At 34.5% G+C, this 18,539-nt stretch overlaps 2 protein-coding genes across 4 annotated transcripts; one reads left to right on the forward strand and one right to left on the reverse strand.

Moving 5' to 3' along the window:
- Positions 1-208: 208 nt before the first annotated feature.
- On the reverse strand, positions 209-1,781 carry LOC107424931 (LOB domain-containing protein 38). Its single transcript, XM_016034826.4, has 2 exons — positions 1,258-1,781; positions 209-1,161 (listed from the first exon to the last, which is right to left on the reverse strand). The coding sequence occupies exons 1-2, from the start codon at positions 1,439-1,441 to the stop codon at positions 629-631; spliced, it is 717 nt and encodes a 238-aa protein (XP_015890312.2). The 5' UTR covers positions 1,442-1,781; the 3' UTR covers positions 209-628.
- Positions 1,782-8,622: 6,841 nt separating this feature from the next.
- On the forward strand, positions 8,623-12,454 carry LOC107424923 (uncharacterized). 3 transcript variants are annotated; one of them, XM_016034816.3, is made up of 7 exons: positions 8,626-8,986; positions 10,230-10,467; positions 10,566-10,756; positions 10,964-11,199; positions 11,328-11,571; positions 11,712-11,819; positions 12,140-12,454. In XM_016034816.3, exons 1-7 carry the CDS (start codon positions 8,768-8,770, stop codon positions 12,260-12,262), a joined length of 1,359 nt encoding a protein of 452 aa, XP_015890302.2. In that variant the 5' UTR covers positions 8,626-8,767; the 3' UTR covers positions 12,263-12,454. The 3 variants fall into 3 exon arrangements, with proteins under 3 accessions (XP_048322369.1, XP_015890302.2, XP_048322368.1); XM_048466411.2 differs by lacking the exon at positions 8,626-8,986 and adding an exon at positions 9,540-9,865; XM_048466412.2 differs by lacking the exon at positions 12,140-12,454 and having other exon boundaries at positions 8,623-8,986; positions 11,689-11,820.
- The last annotated feature ends 6,085 nt before the right edge of the window (positions 12,455-18,539 follow it).

Genomic DNA, 18,539 nt, shown 5'->3' on the forward strand with positions numbered 1-18,539 from the left:
GAAATTTTAACTTATTAAAACCACATCGTTTATTTAAGTCTTCAAGTGCTGTTTCATATCAGTGAAACACACTCGAATATTGTATGTGACTTTTATGTTTCAGTCTGACTCAGCGCCAACGCGATTTTGCAAGTGGATAGGCTTTTATGTTAGGAAGAAAAACCGTACAAACTTTTAAATAAATAACAACACAATAATAAAAAGAGTATAAGAAAGAAATTACAACTATATCATATTAGAAAATATAGAATAGAAGAGATGTAATTAAGAATTATTCTGGTCACACAGTCATTAGCTAGAAATTTGACCCCCCCAAAAAAAAAAAAAAAAAAGCTAATGAACCACCGACAAACTATCATCTTTCTCTCTTTTCTTTGTAAAGATTAAGAAAGAGAGAAATCCTGTGCCGGTAATTTTACAAAAACTCGCCGGAAATTCATATTCCGGGAAAAGTCCTTTCCCAAACCGACCTTACAAAAATTTTAAAAAGAAAAAAGTACAAACAGAAGAATATTACACAGGAACTATACGACTAGTCCGTGTGAACGTCAGATTCACAAAAATAAAATTAACCAAAAAAAAGAAAAAAAAAAAAAAAAAGGGGACATAAAGATGGCCATGGCTTTCCTCAAGTGAACAGGTTCAGGAGCTTTCTTTCACCTCCATTTGCATTCTGCTGATCCGCCAAACCGCTCTCGAAGCAAGTCGTCGTCACCGATTCCTCCGAATTCGGCGAACCCGGCCGCCGGAGCTCGGCTTTACAGACGGAGATTTTCCCGGGAAAAGTTGGAGTCAAACGGAGATCGAGATCGGCGGGGTTTTGCAGCTGCAGCTTAGCTGGTTCGTCCGATCGCTTGCGCTTTGGCGAGTTCCTGGATCGCGAATTCGAGAACCGAGAGTTGGAATTCGGATCTCGTAGCTTCCACATGTCCGTGCACGTGACCTCCGCCTCGGAGGCTTCATCGGAGGCCGGAGTCGGGGCTCCTCCCCCTCCATTTCCTACGAGGAGTTCCGGCATCGGCCTCAAGGTACCTCCTCGGAGCACCGTTTCAACCGCCGCCTGGCACACGTGCCAATTTCCCGTCCAAAGTAATCCCACGGCTCCGTTCACAGGGTTCACAGTTCGTCCACACGCTTCGAACAACAGAGACTGAAACAAAGCTGAAACAACAACCATGAACCATCCAGTCAGAAAATTTATAAAATAAAATAAAAAAAAAGCCTCCCCAAAATCAAATTTTCATATTCCTGACTAACCAGGTCTCTGAGACTCAGGAACGGCGGAGATGAAAGACATAAGGCCGGCACGGCCAAAGAACTTGGCAACAAAAACGGTGGCGTGGCCTTGGGCTTCAGGGGTTTCGATCCACTGCAGACAAGGCCGTAAGATACACGACTCGCTGCAACCCTTCCTGAGGACACGGCAGCCATTGCAACTCATATCTCTCTCTTTTAACTTTTTTTTTAATTTTTTATGATTCGTCTCTATCACTCTGCGTCCTCAGAGTCTCCGCTTCACATGGAAAGAAAATAAAAATCCAAATATTCCAAAAAACCCAAGGATATCTTTGGCAGCAAGAAAAAGGAACAAAGAAAGAAAGAGAGGACAGAAGAAAAAACCCGAAACAGAATGAAAGAGATAAATAAAGATAGAAAGAGTTGATAGACAGAAATTAAGCTGAGAAGGGGTGACAAGAGGGAAATAAATAAATGTGGAAGAGAGTGGGTTAGGGTTAACCATGGTTAGGTTAAGGCCGTGGTTTTTCTCTTCTTCCTTTTTTTTTTTGGGGTTTAGTGGTGTGTGGGAAGTGGTGGGTGGGGAAGTGAGTATTTGTTTGTTGCTGGTGTTATGTGATGTGGGCAGTGGGGAGAGAGAGAGAGAGAGAGAGAGAGAGAGAGAGTAAATAAATAAATAAATATGCAAATATATATATATATATATATATGAAAATATGAGTGTGTTTTTGGGTGAGATTCCAAAGTCTTGGGCGCGAGCGGCTCCGTGTTTCCGCGGATGGATGTCCCTCCACCGTTGGATTCGTTTTCTATTTTCTTCGTGGATATTAATGTGCCTGCATTCCTTTTCATCACAATTTTACATTCGCTTTTCTTTTTATTTTTCTTAATTTTTTTTTCCGATTTTATTCAAATTCCCAACCACCAAAAAAAAAAATGAAATTACGAAAATAGGTATTTTGAGTTTTTATTTTTTCGGGTATTTAAGCATGGCACGCACATGCTGCTCACTTTCATTTGGAAAAACATTCGGAATTGTTTAGAGAAAGGAGGGTGGGATTGGTACCATTGGTTATTGGGTTTTTATTTTTTAATTTTTATTATTATGTTTTCTAATAAAAAGATACTAGTGGGTTAAAAAAAGATTTGGTATTTTAAGGGTGTTAATGATTGAGGGTTTGGTGCAAGATCAGGAAACATAAACCATTGTAAGCGGTGCAGCCGGAGCTTCCTCTTAACACAATTTTGAATTTATTCTTTTTTTTAAGGAATTAAAAAATATATATATGACCACGGAAGGTACAGTCAAAAAGTGAATGCTCAGGTGCGTATGTGTGCGTGTTTATGTCTCAATAAGCCAGATTATTCTCATTTTTATCTATATGTTTATTACATGGGATATATTATATTGCATATATTTGAAATTTTTTTTAATTATAATTAAATATTTTTATAAAATTATAAAAATATAAACATAAAAATATTTGATAATAATAAAAAAAAAATTTAAACACGTACAATATAATATATTTCTGCTATATGTTTTGTCTAACTTTCTTTTTTTCAAAAAAATGATTATTAAAAAGTTATTTTTTATTAGTTTTAATTAAAATCTCTTTTCAATGTCCGAAACACTTCTAAAAATTTGTTTAAACACTTACAGATTGCCTTTATTTTTTTTTATATATAAAATATACCAAATATGACTTAAGTTTGTTTGTCAAATTTTTATTTTTATTTTTTTTTAAACTCCTTGACCAATAAAAAATAAATAAACAACTTTTATTTTAAATCTTCTTTTTTCAATATTTTTTTAAGAAGGCATATTCAATTTAAAATCTAAAATATTTTAGAAATGTTTAGAAGTTTAAGAGGTATTTGATGTAGATTTTAAAAGAATCCATATAAATTCAATAATATTCAATTTAGATTTTAATAAATTTTATAAAAATTCATTAAAATTCAAATATATTCAATTAAGATTTTGTAAAATTTTTTAAAAATATACAAGTATTTAAAAAGTCATTAATTCTAAAAATTTTAATAAATTTGAACAGATTTTAAAAGTAAATTTTTTTAAAAAAAAATTGGCAATATAAAATCCAATTTGACCTCAAAGATTTCATTAGCTTTTTATAAAATTTTATATAATTCATGAAATTCTATAACAATCTATCAAATTCTTTAAATCTATAATTCATTTTAAATTTATTTAATTTTACATTAAATACTCCCCTTAAGATTCCATTTGGAATTGATTTTGAAGTTTTAAAACTAATTGTTAAAGAATTTAAAACTATATTGAGTGTTTGATAAAACTTAAAAATTTTGATTTTACAAATTCTATCTTATCTAGTAGCTATTTTTGAAATAAATGAATAAATAAAAATTAGCTTTTCCAATTTTGATTTTAACTTCACTAATTATTCATAATTAAAATACCAATATTAACCGTTACTAAAAAGTTAATATCACATTCATTCTAGATCTACTTATATTCTACTAAACAACTTTATAATCAATATTTTTTATTACTTATTTTTTCCTCATTTAACATAGTTTTTTTTTTTCCATTTTAACATAGTTTTTTTTTTCTTTTCATTTTGATCGACATTTACTATAATTGTGAAAAAAAGTATTAAATATTTAGTAATATATGTTATGAAATAAAAAAAAATATAATACTACAAATATAGAGATGATAATAAATAATATATGTTTTAGCTATTATACATTGTAATAGAAATTGAACATTACTATTTATCAAATATTAAAATATTGATTTTTAATTATACAGAAATTGTGAAACATTAATTTACTAAACACTTAATTGATTTTTTAGCTAATTATTTCTGCAGCACACTTATAATTGTTTTTTTTTTATAAACTATAATAAATCCAAATTAAACCTAAATGTCATATATCTACAAACTTAAATCGTGTTTTAAAGGAATCAGTGGTGTAACCTGATTTACATTATTGTAATTACACCAAAATAATACATTATCCGAAATAGGGAAACGAGTAGAGAGTTGAAAATGCACTCAAGACTTGATTATGAATAAAATAAGTAATATGCTTTTCCAATTTAGTAGCTGTTTAATTATCCTATTATTATGCATGATCCTTGTACTTCCGCAGACAACACTAAAAACAGTATTTATGGAACAAAATAAACTCAATAATGTTGCATACAATTAGAGCAAAGAAAAATAAGAATTTACATGTGTTTGATAAACAAATTAAAAAGTGGTTTTCGTTACCAAAATAAAAATATTAAAAAGTGGTATCCTTTATATATATTAAAAAAAAAAAAGAAAGAAAGAAAGAAAGATAAGCAATCTCGATTCTTTTAAAAAATGCCGAATGTGATACGAAGGATTTGGTTTGAGTCTACCATATAGATATATATATATATATATATATATATATTATTAATAGATAGGGTATGGACTCAAGAAAAAGGAAAAAGAAAAAAAAGAAGGGCGTAAATATAATTTCAAAGGAAGGAATTGTTGAATGAGAGTTTGAGAGGATGGAGAAACAATTAGGACCACTCATGGTAGTACTTGACAATTAAATGGAAGATTAAAAAGTTGAAAGCATAATGCTTTGGAAAAACCCAACACCAAACAAGATTTCTTTCTTGGACTTTGCAATAACAAAATATAATTTTATTTTTCGGTACGACTGTCCGTCCGGATTTCAAACTATTTAAAACCATACCTCAAACTCACCAACGACACACGCAAAGGCACCTTTGAAAAATATATGATAAAAATCCACCCACACAAAAGTGAGCCACCTTATAAAAAGAATTAAAATTGCATTTACATTATCAAACACACCGTTTCACAATCATTTGGAAAAACATGTTTTAAGAAAGTAAAAAAGCATTGTACTATTTTGTAGTATTTTTATTTTGTTGTCGAATAATTTGTACTATTTTGCAATTGTTTCAACTTTCGAGCCCATAGAAAAATTTGTAAACATAACAAGAAGTCAAAGAATTTGCCTGGGGCATGGTGTTTGCACCTGCGGTCGGACTCTAAGTTATTGAAAGGCCATAACAAGAAATCAATAAATAAAGATTAAAAATAAATAAATAAATAAAAGGTAAAGGGACGTGTGGTCTGTACACGAAATTCGGCGCGTGAGTGAGCGAAGGATAAAGGATCGAGATGTAGTAGTCAGATCGGACGTGGCGTCCTTATCCGTCATCTCCAAGCATGTCGACCTCCAACTTGCAGGGGTGTTAATTGAGATTTTACTGCTTTTGTTTTATTTTATTTTTTGATACAAAAAATTGTGGTATATATTTTTATTAATAAAAAAATGTATATATTTTGCTTTGATATGAGCAATCCAATTCAAATTTCAAAGTAGTTGTGAAAATTTGAAATTAAAATTGAAGCTAAAGATTTTAAGCAATTGACTTCTCTCAACCATGGCCTTAGGAAGTCATTTTCCGGCCACTTCTATTGCTATAATCTTGGCATAGAAATGCACGTAACTTTGGAGGCTGAATATTGAATATTGAACATTGATTATCCCCTCCTCTCCCATTTAACTTTTTTTTTTTTTTAAATATGGGACCCAAAAAATAAAATGATTTTCTCATTCATATTTAATACTAGTTATTTTCGTTGGCAATTTTGTGGATCAGAATTGAAATTTTAAAAACTATCTCCCATTTTATTATATTATCATAGAAGATACGGTGATACAATTACTGTCAACAAAAATATAATCCATATTAACCAATTTATTTTATTTTACATACTAATTATTTAAAAATAAATAATTTTTAATATTTAAAAATAAATAATTTTTAATATTTAAAAATTTAAAATCAAAATAAAAACTTTTAAAAATAACCATTTAATTTTGAATGAAATAATGTAAATTCCGTTTTTAATCTCCTGATCGGATGAAAGAAAATTTTTAAGAGCATATTTCTGTTTTGTGGACTATTCGTTTTTTTTAGTTCCAAAGCCTTTCGAAACATTCAAAATGAAATTTAATCATTTACCCCAAAAAAAAAAAAAAAAAAAAAAGACGAAGAAATTTAATCAACATTTTCAATTTCAATTGCGTGAGTCATTGAAGCAATCCATTTCATGATATGACAGGGTATCAGGCTCATGTCCTTTGCCAGCAATCCCGGAGTTAGGAATCCAATACCTTTCATTTTTTATTTATTTATTTGGGGGTGGTCTGAAATTGGCAATGAGAAAAATTTAGTTGCATCTATGCAATTTCATTATCTTGAAATATCAAAAAATATTCAAATTGTTAGAAATATTACTTTTATTATTATTTTCATAATTCATTGTTTGATCATGTGAAATCACCACTGTTCTCTGACCAATCCAAAAAGAAGAATTCTTCATTATTAAGCTTTGAAGAAGATGGATTATCAGGTCTTGTTTTAATCCAAATTTACAGATTAATTGTTAAGATCAAATTCTAAAGGAAAAAAAATAAAAACATATGTGCTGGCTCACCCCATAAATATGTGTAGCATATGTGAAAGCAAACGAAAGAAAATAAAAGAAACTCCCTCGCCAGTTGAAATAGAGAACCAATGGCATTATAAGAACTGTTAGGGTTTGGGGAAAAAAAAGAAAAAAAGAAGAAGAAGATATTTGATATTTTGTTATAAATTAGACTGTATACAGATAAAATGAAGTGTGAAAAGAAATTCCCAATTACTAGGGCGTTTAAGTTTATATACAAAACATGGAAGATGGATGCGTACTAATTATATTAGCCCACAAGTCAATAGGGCCAAATGGGCTTTTTAGAAAACACGAAAACGCGGGATTAAAGTACACTTTGCTTTTGATACGTATAACAATTGAAACGAACAAGTGAAAGTGGGGATGCCTTTTTATTTGTCAGACTCGAAACTGCAAAGTCCCTCTCCATTAAAACAAAATATATGGACGTCAATGGCGTTTGTGGGTGGCACATGTGCCACAGCCCAGCTTCCATTTGTCCCTTTACAACAAAACAAACCACCTTTTCATAATTTAACCTCTTTGAAAGCTATATATATATATATATATATACACACATATATTAATTATTAGATTAGTCTATAATATGATAACGGAGGCTTAATACTATGGAAATACCTAAACTAGGTGATAAAATTTGTATACTAAATTATTTATTCATGGAATATCTGTCATCTTCCTAGTCTTGACCTCTTCATCTAAAATTTTTGCGACATTTTTTTTTTAAGGATTCAAAATATTGGTTTTAAACAATTCTAAACTAATGGTTTTTTTTAAAATAAAAATATTAAGCAAAATTTCTATTCTCATAAAAAGAAAATGCTTGGTTAAATTTATTATTGAAAATAAATAATGCTAATTATGAACATAGTTGTTTCTTTGGTGACAATTTATTGGCTTTGTACTATTTTATTTGATAAAGGTCATGAGTAAAATTGTGATAGAGGTAATTATAGGGGAAAAGCCTACCATGGCAAGGTGGCATTATCAACAGTTTATATTTTTTAGTGTAACAAAAATGAAAAAATGGAAAAAAAGGAAAAAAAAAAAAAAGAAGAAAAAAAGGTAAGGTCACATCTTCAACGAGATAGGATCCTTAGCTTAAATCATATACCAATAGTTGCTATCATAACTTATTCATAAATCATGTCAAACACTACATCATAATCCTAATCAAAGCTTTATTTTCACAAAACCTATTAACATAATTGGGACCATCCTCTAGTAAGTAAAAGTAAAGAGAGAAATAATTTCTCTATAAGAACAAAATAAAAAAAGCCCAATTTCATTGAAAAAATTCAGGCAATATCCTAAAGATTCCAATTTGTGGGGTCCTAAGAAAGCAACTTGGATTAGCTTGGAGCCCCATTTCTCTCCCCAAAATGATTATATGCACAAAACAAGTCCATATCTCCTGTATTATGCAAATTTGAAGCGTTCATGAAAATTCTTGATTGACCTCTAAAACAAGGCAATGAGCATATCTTCCTCATTACCCAACATTTAAATATTATGAAAAAAGACCCCTTCTTTTTATTTTTTTTGGCCGAATCAAACTGTGCCACGTTGAATCAAATCTTATTCCATTCAATTAAACCAAGTACAAGGCATCATTCTTTAATGAGTGGCTAAAACTTTTTCTCTTTGCCTTATCACCTAAAATAGAAGCTTCATTGGTGGATGATTACCACTGAATACTTCAATTTTTATTTTGTTACCATTCTAATGGCTTTTCTCATATGTTGACTAATAATAATAAAAAAAAAACGGAATGACCAATCAGTTTCTTTAGTGGTCCACCCACTACGTGAATCGCAAAGAGGAATTGAAAAAATATCAGTACCCCCTTTTGTTTCTATCGAATGCCCAAATATCGAACATGTAAAATGAAAACGAAAGCTGAATATGATTTTTTTGTCTTGCTCTAAACAATCTTTCTGCATATTAGTTTTCATCTTCTTTTCTCTACCTTTTGATCAGACCAGGTTTGGGAAAATTGAAACAGAGTTATGGCTCAATATGGTGCTAGAATGGTTGTGCCTATAGACGTGAAGAAGAAGCCATGGGAACAGAAACTTCCACTTCACAATCGGTGGCACCCTGATATACCAGCAGTTGCTGAAGCTACAGTTGGGGAGGTTTTCAGAGTGGAAATGGTGGATTTCAGTGGGGGAGGCATTACTAAGGACTACACTGTGAAGGATATAAAAAATGCTGACCCTTCTATTGTGAGTTCCAAAAACTTACAATTATTATCATCATTGTTGTTTTTAATTTATTGTGTTTTAGGCTAAGATTTAAGCTGCATTAAAGTTGGAAGATTATAATTTAACCATCCTGCAGTCTGCAGGTTTTTGTAGAAAACATTTTCTTAGTTGATCAACACCTGAATTTTTGTTCTGAACAATTGGAAGTCTTCTTCCTCTATTATGTATCTTAATTAATCCTATGAATCTGTCTGCTAGCACTTGTTGGTTTTCTTTTCCAAGGTTTAGTTTTATGTTGCTGGAGTATTTTCTGCAACATACCAGTAAGACTACAGAATGAATTCCAAGGAAGAATAGCCCACATGTGAGAGAAAAATATCAAGAATTTTAAATTAGCATAAGATAAACCCAATTCATGATCTATGCCGTTTTTTCAACTCTCAAAATTTGTAGAGCTTGAATTAGTCATACTCGATGCTAGAAAGTCAGAAAATGTGTTTGCATTTGTCCTATGTTGAAAGCTACTTTGGGACCATGTGAAAGACCTTGTCTCTATCCCATTTGTCAGCCAGTAGTCTGTATGGATTCTGAATTCTGATCCTTAGTAGCACTGATGCTTTAGACTAATATAGTAAATACAAAGCAAGCATCGTTTATGAACCTTGCTTGTTCACTGATTCTATGGCTCCTCCTACTCCAAAAGTAGTAATTCCTATAGACTTGAAAAGCAAGCCATGGCAACAAAAGCTACCTCTTCACAACCGTTGGCACCCTCAAATTCCTCCGGTGGCAGAGGCCAAAACCGATGAGGTTTTCAGAGTAGAGATGGTAGATTGGACAGGTGGTACTATCAAAGATGATGATTCTGCACTAGATGTAAAATGCATAGACCCCTCAACTGTAAGTATGTTTCATCCTCTTCCCGAAATAGTCTGCACTAGATGTAAAATGCATAGACCCCTCAACTGTAAGTATGTTTCATCCTCTTCCCGAAATAGTCTGCACTAGATGTAAAATGCATAGACCCCTCAACTGTAAGTATGTTTCATCCTTTTCCCGAAATAGAAACTTTAAATCTCTAGAGAAACAGATTAAGGAAGCAAATTAGACCCAAAAACTTAATATAATTTGTAGAACAGACGCCATATGTGGGTCCATTTACAAGCTGTAGTGTATATGGAGGGTAGGACCACGAATGAAACAAATGAAGATCGTTAAGAGTTGCCTATTTCAAATGACATTAAATCTTTAAAATTTGGTTCAGGTTCATTACCTCAGTGGACCAATCCGAATTGTGGACAAGGATGGGATTCCAGCCAAGCCTGGTGATCTACTGGCAGTTGAAATATGCAACTTGGGTCCTCTCCCCGGAGATGAATGGGGATTTACAGCGACTTTCGATCGAGAGAATGGAGGTGGTTTTCTGACTGATCATTTTCCTAGTGCAACCAAAGCAATTTGGTATTTTGAAGGAATATATGCCTACTCTCCTCACATACCAGGTTAATTCTGAACCAGGCTCTATTTCCTTTTCCTAAACCAGTTATATAGTACCACTATGAAATGGCACTGCTCATTGTAAAAGATATATGGTTGGCAGGAGTAAGATTTGCTGGCTTGACTCATCCGGGAATAGTTGGAACAGCACCATCCATGGAACTTCTAAATATATGGAATGAAAGGGAAAGACAACTTGAAGAGAATGGGTTGCATTCTCTGAAACTATGTGAAGTTTTGCATCAACGTCCCTTGGCTAACTTACCATCCACAAAAGGTTGTGTCCTTGGAAAGGTAATACTTAACGAATACTTCATAATGAAACAAATCACTAATATTGGAATCCAATCGACAAATATTAAGTGCTAAGAGATAATAGTCATAGAGAAAACAGAAAGGTAATGCTGAGAAGTAACTAATAACTAAGTAATCCACCATTGCTGGAGCTCTTTCTAATTTCCTATCGTTTAAATAAGTCTAACACAGTTTTGTCATGCGCAGATCCAAGAGGGCACTCCAGAATGGGAGAAAATAGCTAGGGAGGCTGCAAGGACAATACCAGGAAGAGAAAATGGAGGAAACTGTGACATCAAGAACCTCAGCAGAGGTTCAAAAGTATACCTTCCAGTATTTGTGGAGGGAGCGAATCTGAGTACTGGTGACATGCATTTTTCTCAGGGTGATGGTGAAATCTCATTCTGTGGGGCAATAGAGATGAGTGGCTTTTTGGAGCTCAAGTACATTTCTCACATCTTAATGTCTTGAATCGTTTCTAAATGATTTATTTTGAAGAAATAGTAGGGATGCATGAAAGATTGAAGAAAGAATGTGATATTAACTAATTAATTGTTGATGCTGTTATAAGGTGTGAAATTATAAGGGGAGGAATGAAAGAGTATCTGACACCAATGGGGCCAACTCCTCTTCATGTAAACCCAATCTTCGAAATAGGTCCTGTTGAACCAAGATTCTCAGAATGGCTTGTATTTGAAGGCATCAGCGTTGACGAGAGTGGGAGGCAGCACTATCTTGATGCCTCTATCGCTTACAAGCGTGCAGTGCTCAATGCCATTGACTACCTCTCTAAATTTGGATATTCCAAAGAACAGGTTAGCTTTTCGTCTCCATATCTCTCTTTCTGTATATATAAATATATATAAATATAAAATCATAAACTAGAACTTTTAACATTATTACTGGATTTGGATACATACTGATGCATGTAGAATGTATGATTGGCGAGGGTCAGGCGTATCTTCTGTTGTCATGTTGTCCTTGTGAAGGAAGAATTTCTGGAATAGTCGACGTCCCCAATGCTGTAGCAACCTTAGCAATCCCAACAGCTATATTCGACCAGGTATTCATTTTCATTAATTTTGAAATTGATGTGCGGCTTATTACCAATATTATTGAAGATTCTATCCAACTCGAACATGTATAAAATTGAAAAGGTGGTCTCCAAACAGTTTTCTTCAAACTTTTAAGGTTAAATGGTTCTGGAGAGAGAGAGAAATTAAAACAGGGTCTAACACTAGAGTGTTCCGGTGGAAGAGATTGTAATGTTAGCAAACTATCGAAGCCAAAATAAATGAACTAGGGTTGGAAGCATGGGCATGCCAATCTTTTCTCTTGTGTTTTGTGAAATTGTGAAATACTGAAAGGCGTGCCAATATGCAGGATATTCGTCCAAAATCCAACAAGGTTCCTGTTGGACCCCGGATCGTGAGGAAACCAGATGTCCTGAAATCCACCTATGAAGGAAATCTGCCCATTACAAGGAACCCTAGCTCCACAGTATAAATCTTACCTATGGTGCTGGGTGGGAAATAACAGATATTTAAGGTTTCATCTTCCATGAATATAGGAACTTGCACAGATAATATGCATGCAAATTAAATATGGAACTAAATTTTTGCAGGATATCATTTACCTTCTGGGTAAGCAATCCAACCACATCATGTGAGTGATAAAGATCATTATTACCTTCTATCATCCGGAAAAGTTTTAGCAACTCTATTTTGTCATCTTTAAAGGGCAAACAATGAAATATAATCTGGGGTTTAGAGTCGTAAAAACATAAACCAACATGAATGTAAAATCTCCTTGAAAATAACATGAAAAACTATGACACCTGCTGCGACATTACAAAGCCACTAATTTTTGTACAGCAAAAACAGCAATACAAGTTTGCTGTTGGTAATCCAATTACAAGTGAGTTAGTTTGATAAATTGCAGTTGTTAATCCAATTACAGTTAAATATTGATCCTCAAGCTGGAAAAAGAAAAAAAAGAAAAAAGAAAAAAGAAAAAAGAGGTAAAGAATTTGACCCATCCAAAAACAAGAATTTTTCATTACTAGGCTTTGAAGAAGATGGATAATCAAATCCTTCTTTAATTCAAGTTTGCACATTAATTGTTCAGATCAAATTCTAAAGGGAACAACAAAAATACTTGTGCTGGCCCACTTTATAAATATGTGTAGTGTATAATATGGTGGCGAGGGTTTTCTCGTTGGGAATGGTAAAGATGTTTGATGATTGTTACTTTGAAGTTCATTTGAAAGTTTCTCCAGTGCTTTCTCTGTTTGGTTTTGGCATTTTCAAACTCCCTCACCAGTTGACACATAGAACCGACGGCATTATAAGAACTGTTAGGGTTTGAAACCAAAAAAAAAAAAAAAAAAATACTTTGATATTTTGATATGAATGAGATTGTGTAGAGATAAAATAGAGTGGAAAAAGAAATACTCGTTCCCAATTGCCAAAGGGGTTAAAAGTTTATATACAAACAATGGAAAGATGGATACCTTCTCATTATATTAGCCCACAAGTTAATAGGGCTAAATGGGCTTTTGGAAAAGAGGAAAACACAGTATTAAGTACACATTCCTTCTGATACGTAGAACAATTGAAACGACCAAATTTAGCCGAAAAAATTGAAACAAACAAAAGTGGGGCTGCCTTTTTATCAGTCAGACACGAAACTGTAAGTCCCCGTAAATAAAAACAAAATATATTGACGTCAGTGGGGTTTGTGGGTGGGACATGTGCCGCAGCCCAGCTTCCATTTGTCCCTTTACAACGAAACAAACTACCTTTTCATAATTTAATCTTTTTATATATAGTCTGTTGTTTACGACGTGGATGTCTATTTTTTTTACTATACGGATTCAAGTATTAACAATTATTTTGTAAGATATCATCACCAATATAATAACACAAGAGTGAATATGGATAATATAATAACACAAGAGTGAATATTATAATGATTTTTTTAAAAATCTGATATTTTTAAGATGGTCCTCACCATACCCTTTTTACATCCGAAAATATATATATATATATATATATATATTATTAATTATTAGATTAGTCTGTAGTATGATAATGAAGGCTTAATGCTTTAGAAACACCTAAACTATGTGATAAAATTTGTATACTAAATTATTCATTCATGCAACATCTGTCATCTTCCTAGTCTTAAACTGTTCATCTAAAATTTTTGCCACATTTTTTTAAGGATTTAAAATACTGGTTTTAAACAATTCTAAACAAATATTTTTTTGAAAAAATAAAAGTACTAAGCAAAATTTCTATTCTCTAAAAAAGAAAATGCTCAGTTAAACATAGTTGTTTCTTTGGTGATATTCTATTGGCTTTGCTATTATTTTATCCGATAAAGGTTATGAGTTAAATTGTGATAGCAGTGAGGTCACATCTTCAATGAGATAGGATTCTTAACTTCTTCTTTTTCTTCTTTTTTTTTTTTTTTTTTTTTTCGTGGCTTCATTTAATATTAGGGCTTGTCAAGATTCGAATCTCAATTTCCGAATTCACAAGTAAGAAGGCTGAATAGCTTCCTTCCATTAAGCTACTATCTTAGGTGGAGAGATAAGATTCTTAGCTTAAATCATGTACCAATAGTTGCTACCAGAATTTGTTCATAAATCATGTCAAACACTACATCATAATCCTAATCAAAGCTTTATTTTCACAAAACCTATTAGCACAGCTGGGACCATCCTCTAGTAAGTAAAGGGAGAAATAGATTCTCTAGAAGAACAAAATAAAAGAGCTCAATGTCATCATGGAAAAAATTCAGGCAATGTACTAAAGGTTCCGATTTGTGGGATCCTTCTAAGAAAACAACTTGGATTAAGCTTGAAGCCCCATTTCCCTCCCCAAAATGATTATATGCACAAAACAAGTCCATATCTTCTGCATTATGCAAATTTGAAGCGCTCATGAAAATTCTTGTTTGACCTATAAAACAAGGTAATAAGCCTATCAAGAAGTTCATACACCATATGCATATTAAGACCCCACAGTAGGGCAGCTGACCCTGCAAGTAGTATCTAATGTCGAACCCACTTGCAATGAGATATAGCAAAGCTAGAGCAAATAGCTTAAATAGTTTTGTACATCTCATTTCTGCAGCAAGAATCCAATACATCTGATGAATCACTAGATCTGAGAGGGTAACCAGCAGATCTGAGATCGTCATCGAGAGAGAGAAGCAGATCTGAGATCGGCGTCGAGGGGGAACAGACCGGAGTTCGGCTTCGCGTCGAGAGAGAGAGTTGATCAAGAAAGAAAGGAAAAGAAAAGAAAAGAAAAGGTAAAAGAGAAACAGAAAATGGAAAATAAGTAATGATTGAGAAAGAACTTTTTTCCAAGTCTTTTCCGTAAATTCATTTTCCTTTTGTTGGACCTTTCCAAGTCTTCTTCTCTTTGTGTGTTATTGCATTCATATGAGACAAAGAAAAATTACCCAAAAAGGAAAAATTATGAGATAAAGAGGGAGCTTCAGAGGCATTCAAAGACTCTGACACACAAAAGAGCAAGAAGGATTATTTTATCTTGAACACTATCCGGAAACACGAAGTTTTCCCCAGTCCAGTCTTCTCCTGTAAGTGTGTTTCATAGAGAAATGGACAACCAGCAGAGCAATCTGAAAGTCTTACAACAGGCCCTAAGGACACTCACACTGAAACCCAACACAGACAAGGAAGAGTCCTTTTCAGAAAGAACGTTAGTAGGAAGAATCCTCACTGCGAGAAGATTCAGAAGATTCAAACTTGCAGAAACCATTCCCAAAATCTGGAGAGTAAAAACCAAGGTTAAAGTCGCGAAGATTGACGAAAGCACCTTCACTTTCCTCTTCGGCTCCTTGGAGGAAAAGGATCACATCTTCAGGAACAGACCCTGGTCCATCGACGGAGCCCATCTCATTCTAAAAGAGTGGCCACCAAACAAATCCATCAAGGAAATCTCTTTTGACACAACAGCTTTCTCAATCCAGATACACGGGCTACCCCCCTTATACATGAATGAACACACAGCAGCACAAATCGGAAACCAATTGGGAGGCGTTCACAAGGAATCCTTGACAAAGAAATGTGTGGTAGGCCAACGATTCCTCAAAATCAGAGTTGATATTTCCACCCTCAACCCCCTTCCACCGGGCTTCTTTCAAGACAGGGAAGATGGAACCGAAAGATGGATCCAATTTAAGTTTGAGAAGTTGTCTGATTTCTGCTACAAATGCGGAAAACTGGACCATGTCACTGGAATCTGCAGATATGAAAACCCAGCAACTATTACCTCAGCAAACGGAATTACGGCCAAGCTGTATGGACCGTGGATCAGGGCGGAGCACGGCGGCAACCTTCTCTTCATTAACCTACCGGAGGAAGAAGCAAGTCAAACCCATCACAGGAAGAAGCTACAGGAATGTGATAGACAGCTAGAAAAGCAACTCACCAAATGTCAGAATAGGGCCAGACAGAAGCAGGTGGTGCTGCTCGAGGAGGGCAACAAAAGCACGCCTATGGCAGACCTACAATCAGCCTTGGATACTTGTCCTGCACTCGATTCTCTAAAAAAGACTATGGATTCAAATTGTGAAGGAAATCTGAAAGATTTTTACGCAGCCATGCTTCACCAAGCAAGAATTTCCAATTTTGATCCTCAAATTCTAGGTGAGTGGGCCTCTGTACTTTTAAATAATATATCTTTTTTTAATAACCAGGAAAGAAGCAAACCAATTGGGCCTATACCAGAACCGGGCCATATTTCTGGGCCAAGTGGTTCAAAAATTGCAAGAAAGGAAATCCCACCCACTCTTCTAAAAAGGGCAGCCCAAGCTCTCTCAGAACACCCTTTCAGAAAAAGCCCAAGAGTATTAGAGGTGTTGGAAGACTTGGAACCCATATCCTTCGAGAGCTTTCAAGGGAGTGCAGGAACACAAGAGGAAGGACCCCAGGAACCCAGAGAGGAATCCCCAAATACGCCAAGCACTCAGATCACAACCGCTATTTTTGAAGAAATTCCCTTCAGTCAAGGATCTTATGAAGCAATTTCAGGAAGGTCAAGAAAGTGGAAGAAGGATGCTAGAAGATCCAATATCCAGACAAGAACACCATCTAGAAGGACCGAGAGAGGACAAACATCAACAAATCACCAAGATTTTCATTCGGCCGAGGAGGCGGGCCATTTCATGCCCCCCCCTCGCCAATAAAGGTTATTTCTTGGAATTGTAGGGGCATAGGAGGAAAAGATACATCCAGAGCCCTCCGTAGTCTGATCAAAAGACACGACCCTCATTGCCTTTATCTCATGGAGACTAAAGCAAACAAGGGCAAAATGACAAAAATTTGCAAAACTCTCAGTTTCAACAATTTTGAAATAGTTGAAGCGAAAGGGCGAGCTGAAGGATTAGCCTTTATGTGGAAGGATGAATGTAAGTTTGAGCTGAGTTGGAGTTCTGAACGAGTGATTTGTGAAACAGTCAAAGACCTAGAGGAAAAACAGAGATGGTGCTTTCTTGGAGTACACGGAACTCCCTACAGAAAAGAAAAAGCGGAATTTTGGGAACTTCTTGAAGAAACAATTCTCAACTGCGAGCTGCCTTGGCTCATCTTAGGAGACCTGAATGAAATCCTGGATGACACAGAAAAGGTTGGAGGCAAAGGTTTTCAAAGAAATCACTCCTATTTGAATACTTTTGTACAGAATGTGGGAGCAATTGATCTCGGATTTTCAGGAAAAAAATTCACGTGGGCTTACATAAAAGAGAGACTTGACAGGGGCTTGGCCAGTCAAGATTGGCTTTCCCTCTTTAGTGAAGCCAAAATCAGTCATCTGGCTTTAGAACAGTCGGATCACTCTCCTCTCCTTTTATATTCTCACGAGAATGAGCAGAGGAGAGACCGCCCCTTCAGATTTTTGAAAGCATGGACAGAGGACATTTCTAGTGGTGAGATAATTAAAAAGGCTTGGAACGAAGACACAAGAAATGGAATGGAGGCTCACAAGCTGCTCAGAAGGCTCCACAACGCAGAAATAGCTCTGAAACGATGGAATAAATCACACTTTGGCTTTGTGCAAGAAAATATAAAGAGGCTGGAAAAAGAACTGAAAGAGATTCAGTATGGAAAAGAGGAAGAAAGAGCAAAGCAATCTGTCGTGGAGAATGAATTAAGAATACAACGAACCAGGCTGGAAAGCATCTGGAAACAGAAATCGAGGGAAACATGGCTTTTTGAAGGAGATCGTAATACCAAATTTTTCCATACGTCCACCCTTGTTAAAAGAAGAAGGAACAAAATAGACTGCATAAGGAAAGGAGAGATATGGATCCATAACAGGGAACAAATTAGCAATTATTTCAAGGAAGGATTTACTGAACTCTTCACTTCTTCAAACCCAGTCTTTGAGGCAGAGCTGGATGATATGGGAGTCAGCTATATTACGGAGGAGGAAAACAGTAGACTCATGGCAATCCCCTTGGAGGAAGAAATCAGGAAGACAGTTTGGGAGCTACACCCTCTAAAGGCCCCTGGACCTGATGGCTTTTCGGGTATTTTTTACAAATCCTACTGGAGTATTGTAAAGACTCAACTCATAAATATGGTGCAGGAAAGTTTTAGAACAAAGACTATCACAAGGGGAGTGAACAAGACAATGCTGGTCCTCATTCCCAAGACAAAGAATGCTTCTAATCTCAACAAGTTCCGGCCTATCAGCCTCTGCAACTTCTGTTATAAGATAGTAGCTAAAATCCTTACAGCTAGATT

This window comes from Ziziphus jujuba, chromosome 7 (assembly GCF_031755915.1).
Source record: "Ziziphus jujuba cultivar Dongzao chromosome 7, ASM3175591v1".
Classification (NCBI taxonomy): Eukaryota; Viridiplantae; Streptophyta; class Magnoliopsida; order Rosales; family Rhamnaceae; genus Ziziphus; species Ziziphus jujuba.